At 48.7% G+C, this 10,167-nt stretch overlaps 1 protein-coding gene across 1 annotated transcript in view; it reads right to left on the bottom strand.

Annotated features, from left to right (window-relative positions):
* Positions 1-300: 300 nt before the first annotated feature.
* Positions 301-10,167, bottom strand: part of LOC109377000 (sodium-dependent phosphate transport protein 3) — a 33,071-nt gene continuing 23,204 nt past the window's right edge. Inside the window, exons 2-11 of the mRNA XM_019633199.1 lie at positions 9,798-10,009; positions 7,855-8,088; positions 7,684-7,771; positions 5,532-5,618; positions 4,071-4,189; positions 3,787-3,948; positions 3,170-3,302; positions 2,934-3,081; positions 2,091-2,181; positions 301-1,002 (exon numbers count right to left, since the gene is read on the bottom strand). Coding sequence (XP_019488744.1) covers positions 868-1,002; positions 2,091-2,181; positions 2,934-3,081; positions 3,170-3,302; positions 3,787-3,948; positions 4,071-4,189; positions 5,532-5,618; positions 7,684-7,771; positions 7,855-8,088; positions 9,798-10,009 — 1,409 coding nt within the window. The 3' untranslated portion in view covers positions 301-867. The remainder of the gene's footprint in view (positions 1,003-2,090; positions 2,182-2,933; positions 3,082-3,169; positions 3,303-3,786; positions 3,949-4,070; positions 4,190-5,531; positions 5,619-7,683; positions 7,772-7,854; positions 8,089-9,797; positions 10,010-10,167) is intronic.

Here is a 10,167-nt window from a genome sequence, read left to right as displayed (position 1 = left end):
CACTGTCGTTTCATTTGCAGGCACCTCCGTTACCTCCCTTCAATTTCCAGTATATGGTCCAAACTACCTCATTGTCCCGTTTGGAGGTGCCCACATCACCTCCCCTCACATCCCTTCTCCTCACCGTGCAGGCGTTCCAATCCTGTCTCCTCTCCCCGCTGATTTCTAGTTAACCTCATTCATTCCATCCTCTCCTGGTCATTTCCTGGCCATTAATCTCCCGGAATTTAGCTAGAATCAGTAAATATCGATTTTGCCTGATGGAGAGAACCCTCATCTAAATCATTTGGAAATGCTCTATTCAATGTTAGCATGTGAGCTTTAATAGAATTTCACTACATAAATAAACATTCAAATTTCACAATGTATAAAAACAATAAAAATGTTCATTGTGTGGATTACAGCTCTGCGATTCTGTTCTGTGCTGAGCTCTCTAACACAGGGCTATAGTTCCCAGCAGATTGTCCCTGTGCTTCTAACCACCCCCTTGAAGGTACTTATCAGTGATGATTCTCACATAGATTTTTATTCACCCAGGACTTTCCCAAGGGGAAAATTCAAAGGCAATGGGAATTGGTGTTTCACGCGTGTCCAGCAGTGTCACCCCTGGCTGTGTGTTAGAAACCCTGGGACGCGTCAGAACACCGGTGGTGTCTGGGTGGCCCCCCAGACCAGTTCATTCAGAATTCCTGGGGTGGGGCCCATGCCTCTGTGTGCTGTAGAGACTTCTCAGGAAAATTTAACACCCAGCTGTAGTTGAGAACTGCTGGGCCTATGATGAAGAACATGAAGAAAGAACAACAGCAAGTAAAAAAATGCTGAAAAGTTAGTGGTCAGGCCTACGTGTAAGTCTACAGCTCTGCGTCCTCAGAGGCGGGTGAGGGTCCGCTCTTTGGCCCAGTCCTGGATTTCAGCTTGCCCAAACGTGAGGTAAAAAACCAAGCCGAACATGTTGACAGCAGCTGACAGGAAAAAGACGTTCCTCCAGCCAGACACAGAATCCTGTAAGTAAACAACAGTCTCACAAGCTCCTTCTCCACCATGTCCTAGAAATCGCCCATTTCATGTGTTGCAGAGAATATTGGGAACAATAGGCAATAGCCACTTATCAAAGACGGTGTTAAGAAACTGTTGGAAACAAAATGAGTCTAAGATGAACACTGGGTTCTGGGGTGGGATGGATTTTTCTCTAAACCAAAATAAATTAACCTACACTAATCTCTTTTGGAAATTTGGATTTCAACATTCATGAAAATATCACATCACTCATTTAAAATTAGGCCTCAAATGACGTCTTTGAGATGTCATCCTATTTCTCTCTGTCTTGCTTTGTTTCAGGCTGTTGATGTCCCCCACAACAGCCAATGAGACGGACATCACACGGTGACATCAGGTGGTGACGGGTCTGTCTCTACAACCTCCCCAGAAGCCCTTGCTAGTCAGACTTCATCTCCGCCAGTATAGTCACAGTGAATTCCTAGCAACTGGGTCAACAACCCAGAAACCAGATCACATAAAGACATATTGAAAACGAAATGAAAATGTTGTTGTAAGTTGCCTCTCTTGGTCTGTCTGTCCCAGCCTGGTCCTTTCTGCCTTCCCATCTGCTCTACCAGCCCCCGCTCACACTGAGAAGCCCCCCGACCACGCGCCCTGCTTTGTCTCAGCCATCCTCTTTCCACTGTGATTTGGCCTTTCTTTAAACTGGACTTGGGACGCTTGTGTTTCCGTTCTGTGATTTTTTTTCAAGTTGGAGTGAATCTGAACAGACTGTCATAACCTCCCCCTTCTGCTCCTGCCTTCACCTCTTACCTTGACATGCATCATTCGCTCTGTTGAGGCTAAGGACTGCTCCATGCTTTTGTGCCTCTGGGACGTCATCCATGCTGAACTGCTCATTTTCATCAATCTAACTTTACTCATCTTTAGACATTTAGTACATGTGTGTCCCCAGGACTTGACCTACCAGAGTCTGATTCAGAGTAGTTGTGTCTGCCTGTCAGACCACATGGTCCTTGGGTGCACAGGTCCTGCTGTGTGTCCCCATGCCCGAAACAATACCTGCCACATGCCGACAATGAATGGCCCACCTGACTGATGAGGAACCCGGTGGCCGTGGAGGAGATGATGCCAGCCATGAGCCCGAACCCCCGGGACAGCCCCATGAGGAAGCTTGCGTATCTGTGGGGAGATGATTGCATAGGCGGTGTTATCTAGAAAGCTGCTTTTTCACCTAGACAGCTTTTCAGAGCAGTCTTTTCTTATATGGAAAGATGGCTTTTCAGCAGCTCAACTTTAATGCAATTCAGCTCCAAAGGCAAAGTCATTTTGCCTCATCCAGGTTTTCATTCACCTGAAGACATTCAGGGCAATGTCTGCTTGGCAACCCTGAAATCACCCGTCACCAAGGCAACCACCAGGGAACAAGTCAGGTTCCTGCCCGGGGGCTCCGCACGGGCAGGTGTGTGGATAGGACACCAGACCCAGGACAGACTGCCCAGGTTTAAGTCCTGCCTTTGCCTTTGAGTGATGGTAGACAGGCCACTTGAACTTCTGGCCTCAGGCTGCTCTGTAGAGTGAGGCTAACGAGAGTACCCACCTATGCAGCTGTGAGGGGCGGATGGGTGGACATATAAAAAATTCTTCATGTAGGGTTTGGCTCAGGGCATGTGCGTGCATATGTGACAATATCACCAACAGTCTGGGAGCTTTCCCCAAACACATCCATGTGGACCCTTTCCCAGAGCACAGGTCAGTCTCAGGGGTTGGGGGGCTGTTGCTCTAAAACACCTTCAGTCATAGCCACGTGGTGAAATTTCTCATGACTTGTCGCTATTCTGCCATCATTGATCATATGTCAACAACATGAAGGAGTTGTTTAAGAAGACTAAGGCCTGGCACTTTGGAGGGGCTGGGGAGGAGACAGCTCTTACCTAGGGGCAACATCTAAGGTGTTGATGATGAACCCCGAGTCACACAGGTTGCTTGTCCCAGGAATAAGTATCAGCAGGATAATGGTGGTCACGTAACTGGAAGCCACGAAGGGCAGGGCCACAGCACAGAGCGACGGGAGAAGCAGCCCTGGCGAGGAGGACCGCCATCAGGCACCCTCTCAGACCACATGTGACAAAAGGGGATTGGCTAACCCAGCCCACATGCCCATCCTTACCTAGGGACGAAAAAATTTTCCGAACGGTGATCAGTCGGAGAAGATTCCTGGACAGGAGGAAATCTGCCAGCTGACCTCCTAGAATTGTACAACTTGAGGCAGCAACAAAAGGCAGGGAGGACAGAAGCCCACTCTGAGGGAGGGAACAGGGACGGTGAGGACAGAGGTACAAGGGCAGGGAGGCCACACAGGTGCCACCAGCCCATCCCCCTGCCATGCGGATAGTTCTAAGGGAATCAGCACCCTTCTCCACATGAGAGGGACCCTGTCTCAGGGAAGAGGGTTAGTGCTTGCATTACATGATCTCCAGAGAAAAGTGACATTAATTTCTAAGGGACATGGAGGAATCAGCTGGTGTGGCATGTGGCACAGCCGTTCAGAACACGTACTGTGGCGGTTCCATCACTCAGGGATTGTGTAACCCAGGCCAAGTCACCTCACCTCCCTGTGTCCTGTCTCCACACCTGTGCAGTGGGAATCATTCCAGTGGCTCCGTCAAGGTCGTCGCGAGGGTGAAATGGTTGTGGGCACAGCCAGAAGGCAGTGGGCAGCGCAGGACTATTTACCTCCCTTCATTGTCACTGTCATTTGCATAGAAGTGTCAGAAGTATACTCACATCTCTGATGCTAACATGGAGCACGGAACTGACGTACGTCGGCAGGTACGTTATGATGATGGTGCATAACCAGAAATGGCTGAAAAAGCCCGTGAAAATGGCCCAGAGTGGCAGACATCTGGCCATAGCCTTAATGGGGACAGATCGTCTAGGAGATGTGGGCTGAAAGGAAACATCTCATCTGCATGGGTATCGGCACAGGCCAGAGGGCGCCTCCTCCGGGCACCCACAGCCTGTCCTGAGATCTCCGCATGCACGGTCACAGGTGGCGGGGTGAACGGTACCTGCTGAGCCAGCGAGGACACAATGTGCTCCTTTTCCCTGACACTTATGCATGGGTGATGCCTGGGGTCGTCATAAATCATGGTGAACCACAGCAGACAGCAGACACAGCCAATACCACCTGGGAAGTCGGGACCCAGTCAGTTTTCAGGTCGATTTGTGAGCTGGGGGCAGAGTTTTCTCTGACATGGCATGCCTCCCCGCAGTTTACGGCTACCTCACCACAAGGACCTAAATTTTCCCACTTCTGTTTTTTTATTCCTCTACAAATGTCCTTTTAACTAAAGCTGTCCAGATACCACCTCTCACATGAAGACTGCCATTTGTCAGTATCAAGCCCTCTGGAGATAACATGAGCGTGGATGTGCCAGCACACTGCTAATTACTCTTAGAACTCCAGTGGCTCCCATGTGATGTCATTAGCAGCACTTTCTTACTATACACATTATTGTCTTATTTTGCAAATATCTGAGGAGTCGGAACTGAAGAAAAGCGTAGTCATACATGTGTGAAACAACCTGCCATAATATCAGTGTGGCAAGGGAAATTTTTCCAATACATTTACAAAGGACACTGTTATTTGTATTCAAACAGCACACCGTGATGGATTTCCAGAAGAAATATGTCTCGGCAGCACTTGATTTACATATGTGGACAAAAACAACCTGGGGTTAGCATCGTTCCCGAGAAAGCCATCCAAGCCAGAACCTTATTGAATGACACCATTTGGTTATCACAGTAGAACAGAAACTTGTCTCATTGCTGAGATGTCTCATCTGAAGAAGGTTCTGTGTTAAAAGATTCCGGGGACTAATGTTCTTTAAATTCCCTCTAATTACTGGGTTCGTCCCTTCTTTTATTTATACAGCTATAGCCAGGAACTATGATAGGATAGCATATGATAGTATAGACTCCATACCTCAAAAATTTCATAGTCTAGTGGAGATGGAGAAAATAAATAATCACACACCAGCCAGCCGAGAGAATAAATAAATACCAGTAGCACCTTAGGGGACAGGGAGACTGAATCTGATGGCATAAGTCCTAGAGGTCCCCAGAGGGAAAGGTACCTTTATATTGAGCTTTACACATTTCACCTGATAGAGGATAGGTTAAGGGCATCTTGGCAGAAATAATAATTATAATGCAATATGAAGACACACCTAAAGTGCTTCAAGTGCACTTCACCAAGTTTGATATCTTAACCAACCACACGCAGAAGGTGACCTGGCATTTCAGAGGTGGTGGCAGAGACCCCACAGAAGGTAGAGGGTAAATCCACCTTCCTGACCTCTCAGAGGTCGGCGACGTGCACAGTTGACCCCAGACTAGAATAAGAAAACCCCAACCCTCACTATCCTTTGTCATCTTCCATTTAACGAAGGGCCTTTCCTGTCGTGTGGGAAGCATGTGGATGAGTGCCTGGGAAACGCAGGCATCAGAATTAAGAGAAAGTGACTCACCGAAGATGTAGAAGATGAAAGGCCAGCCCAAGGCCTGGGAGATGAGTCCCCCCACACAGAGGATGATGAAGGACCCAAACGCTGCCCCTGAAGAGAAGAGGGAGGAAAAACATTCATGATGACCGCAAAGTGAGACCGGTGACCACCCTGGACATTGTCCCTTTTGTGAGGTTAGGATGTGAGGCTTAGGATGACTGGATGACGAGTCTTCTTTCTTGCTCCCAGACCTCCCCCAATAAACCATGTGAGGCCTTTAGAACTAATAATATTGATTGGCCTCCCGACACATTAATGGCTCCTAACACCGCATGACCAAATCAATGTCCCTTAGTTTGTCACAGAAACTCTGCAACCACAGCACCCCTGAATTTCCTTATAATCAGGGCTACATTCTGGCTGGGTATGACAGGAGGTTGGGGGCCAGAGAAGGAAAGATTTTCAAAACTTAATAACAAACAATCCCTGCTCTCAAGGAACTCTCAGTCAAGTTGGGGAGAAAAGCGTGAACAAAATTATCACAAGTATATCACAAGTGTAGTACAACGTAGATTCTGGAGTCTGAACAATAAGAAATGCATTTTATATGGCAACACACACACACACACACACACACACACACACAAACACCCCTCAAACAAGTTTCAAGACTCAGTACTTAGCCTTACCATGCGCACTACGCTCCAGCATTTTCTATTCTATTCTATTGGGTTGTCGGGAAAGTCATGACGCATTTTTGCATTGTCTTCTATGCAAAAATGCGTTATGACTTTCCCGACAACCCAATATTTACTTTTATTTTTAAATACTGATTTTGACCCACGTAATTGATTTTACGACCCGCCTCCAATGGGTCCCAATTTGGAAAAAAGAAGAATGCAGAATATAAATATGATAATAAAACCACAACGAGCGATGAAAGAACACATGAGGGGAAATGAAAACGCATGGTACATTTAGGAGCTGTTTACATGAGCCAAGCAGTAGGATGGTTGGCATTTTGGTAAAAGGAGCTGGAGCTTTGGTAAAAGCAGAGGACTTTCCAGGAAAGTGAGCCAGTGGAAGTGAGGCCAGGGAGGAGTGAGTATGGTGTGTGAGGAGGGGCCTGAGCCTGCTTACAGAGGGGTGTTGGGTGGAAAAATGGCTGCGAGCATGGGGGCTGGGGGATAGCTTTGTATCCAGGCAGCGAGGAGGCCAATTTCATGTGCATCACTGAAGAACACAGTGAAGGACCCCGAGCAGGTGAGCAGACACGCCCAGGTGTGCTTTAGGGAGATCACGCGGCTTTGATGGAGAGAGAAGGTTGGGAGAAAACGAGGCTGGAGGAGAGAGAAGACTTGTGGGGAGCATTTGCAGATTGAGGAGATGGTGACAGCGGCAGAGGAAGGAGGGTTGCTGGGGAGTAAACATGGGCGGGTACTTGGGACCCTGGTGCGAGGGTCTTGAGGGAACCTCAGCTCTATGGATCCGGTGTGCACCCTCAGGGCCACCCGCGGGCAGACCGCAGTGACGAAGCTGTCACGTTCTCAAAGCCAGCACACGGTGGGGAGGCAGTCCCGCAACCGATGGGGTGCTCTGGGGCCCAGCCACCTGGCTCAAGTCCCTGTTCTACCACCTGACAGTGATTTGTATTGGGGCATTTTACTTAATCTCTGCATACGCTAATTCCCTCCTTTGTAAAATGAAAGTTAAAAATCGTAGTTATATCAGAAGGTCGTAAGGATCAGCTCAGAACACTGAAGAGCTCAGAGTGATGTGAGCCCTTTAAATTCTTCTTTCTGGCCTCACTTCCCCCTTAGCACCCTGAATTCTGATAGTCTCAATTCTCACTTCTATATCTTAGCTAAATTGGTGTGTGTGCAGGGTACTTGGATCTGTTTCCACTTACACCAATTCTCAAAGTTCTACCCGTTTTCCTGTTATGCTTTTCTCACTACCTCAGAGAAAGACAACAAGTGGTCTTTTCCACTTCCAAGCCTCAGTGGCTTTCCAGCACAGATGCATCTCTTCTTTATGATGTAACCATTTTACGTTGTTGAATTTTGGGGAGGCACTTTAATCCCCCTCCCCCAAACCACCCTCAGCATAGCGAGAAAGATGCGGCCAGGCAGGGCGCGGCAGATGCCAGAGCTGTGACCCACGCGTGCACCCTTACCTGACCCCGCGATGCTGGTGAGCTTGCTTCGTTCCAGCGGGGGAGCCCATTTGGCCCAAATTGTAAACTGACCTGTCCACGCCATTCCCTAAAATGGAAATCATCGAGACCTTTGACCTCTAGACAGTCCGTGAATCTGTATCCCACGGAGGTAAGGAGGCATCTGGATACCTGGGCCACACCCTGGAGTGTCCGGATCACAACAAGCAGGGTCACTCCGAGGTCAGCAGCCAGGGGTGTGCAGAGCGTGAGGAGAGAGGAGGTGAGCAGACCGGCCCCCAGCATCTGCTTTGCGCCGAATATGTCCGCTAAATACCCGCTGGGGATCAGAGTCAGTATGATCCCGTAGCTGATGGAGCTGAATATGATGCCCTGGGTCTCTGGGCTCCACGCGTATACAGAGGTCTGGGGGAAAAACACAGGGAACACTTTATGAAAGTCGGCTTCACAGCCAGAACTGCTCGGGGTTGCCGGCGCCCGGCCCCTAAGCATCAAATTTGGTTTTTCTCTATTTCTTATCTAACTTAGGTATTCCACCTTTTCCAAACAAACAACCAAGTACACCCCGAACTTCCTCCTCTCAGGAGAAGCAAAAACAGAGCACATGAAGAAGGAGAGAGGTAAAGAAATGATTGCACAAATGAAGGGTCGAAAGATGTAAATGAGAGGCTGAGAGGAGTTTCATCTGGGAAAGAGCTACCTCGAACAAGTTTGCTTCTGTTAAAGGTAGGTGACAGGTTGACTCTCATTTCAAAGAGTGAAGCCGATCCAGCTTTACTGCGCCCTCATCTAAACAGCCCCTAACGGAGATTAGGGACCGCAGCCTGCCGTCTACACCGCGTCCTGCACATAATAACGTCACAGACTTCTCTGATGAAATCCAGTAAATGTTTCATAGCCCCTAGACATGGGGCATCACGCTACACATTGAAGCGGAGTGCCAAAATATATAACATGTGAATCGTTTTATCCCCTTAAAATAACTATAAATAATGCAAGACACACGATTCATATCAGAATCCAAGTGTGAGGATGAACCTCAGTAAAACAGGGACAGCTGGGAAGGTCCCAGGAGGGAAGCAGTACTCGAGCCATCCTTTGAAACATGACTCTGACTTGTACAAAGAGAAGTTGGAGAGTTTATTCTGGTGGAAGAAACAGCAGAAGTGGACACGCAGCTCGTAGAAAGCTGCCGCAGGGTTGGGAACTGGCCGGGCCTCGGCTGTGCTCGGAGTAGAGGCCCTGGGTGCTGACAGCAGGCGGGCGTGTGCAGAAAACGCGGGGCAAGACTGGAGCCTGGCACCTCTACGGCATCACGGATCCTTAGCACAGAAATGTCAGTGTGTAGAATGAATGACGGGAGAAAGACTGAGGCTGAGAAGCCATTATAAAGCCAGCTGGGTCCAAGGTGATAAAACCAGGAAATGTGAGGGTGACCTTAGAAATGCCCAGTGAATGACAGATTTGAGGGAAAATTTTTAAACAGAGCATAATCATGATTCTCATGCAAATGTAAAATGAACGTGTGATAAAGCGTTTTTCTTCACTCATTGATTAATGAGAGAGTTGCTAAGAAGTTACCGCTTGTCTAAAGCACCACATCTGCACATATCAGCAGGGATTGATGCTGAAATCGATTTTAAATACATGGCAAGGCTGGCTTATTTGACTGGGAGGCAAGTATCAGTTGATTTTCCATAGGACACAATTCACTTGCAGAGTGAGGGGCCGTGCTGTTTGTCACGCAGAACATGCAGAGTTGTCAAATGGCTCTCCAGCACAATGGCAGGTGCAGAGACCTGCGGGGTCCGGAAAAAGGGCGCACTGAGGCAGCCCTAGCTTTGCACGGAAGTCGCCCAGTCATCTGTTCCTTTTTAGCAGTTTTCACAATCTTTCCCTCTACCCCCCCCCCACCTTGTAATGATAATAATCTCAACGAAAGATTATTATCACAGAGGTAAGCCATATCGCAAAGAAAAATAACCCCAGTCCTTTGGAGTTTGTCCCTGAAACCTCGTGCTTCTGGACGCCACAGAAAGAAGACCCAATTCTTCCCGTGGAACTGGAGTTTCCATCCCAGCAACGTACCGCCTTCTCCACCCGCATCCACTCACCCCTGCGTTGAACCCCTGGATGGGTCTGCCCGGGTCCTCGAGGGCATCTACCACAGGTTCCCCTGCGGAGCCGTTGGACAGAGCAGGCTGCCGGGTACCATTCACCATGGCGATGACCGCGATGCTGAGACTCACACGCTGGGTTACCAGGGTGAAGTTTGAGAAGTGCATGATGAAAGCCAGCCCGTAGCGCAGGGAGCAGAAACCCCGACCTGGCAGATGACAAAGGAGCACCTCTGAGCAGCCGACTGAGAGTCCCGTCCACTTCCCCCAAGGTTAAATCTGAACAAACCTCGGTGAGCCTCACACAGTCCCGCTGTGTTTTGTCACCAGAATAACCACGACTACAACCCTCCTTTGTCATATTCGT

The sequence above is a fragment of the Hipposideros armiger genome, unplaced genomic scaffold (genome assembly GCF_001890085.2).
Source record: "Hipposideros armiger isolate ML-2016 unplaced genomic scaffold, ASM189008v1 scaffold_1256, whole genome shotgun sequence".
In the NCBI taxonomy this organism is placed as follows: Eukaryota; Metazoa; Chordata; class Mammalia; order Chiroptera; family Hipposideridae; genus Hipposideros; species Hipposideros armiger.
This window is presented reverse-complemented; position numbering and strand designations above follow the sequence as displayed.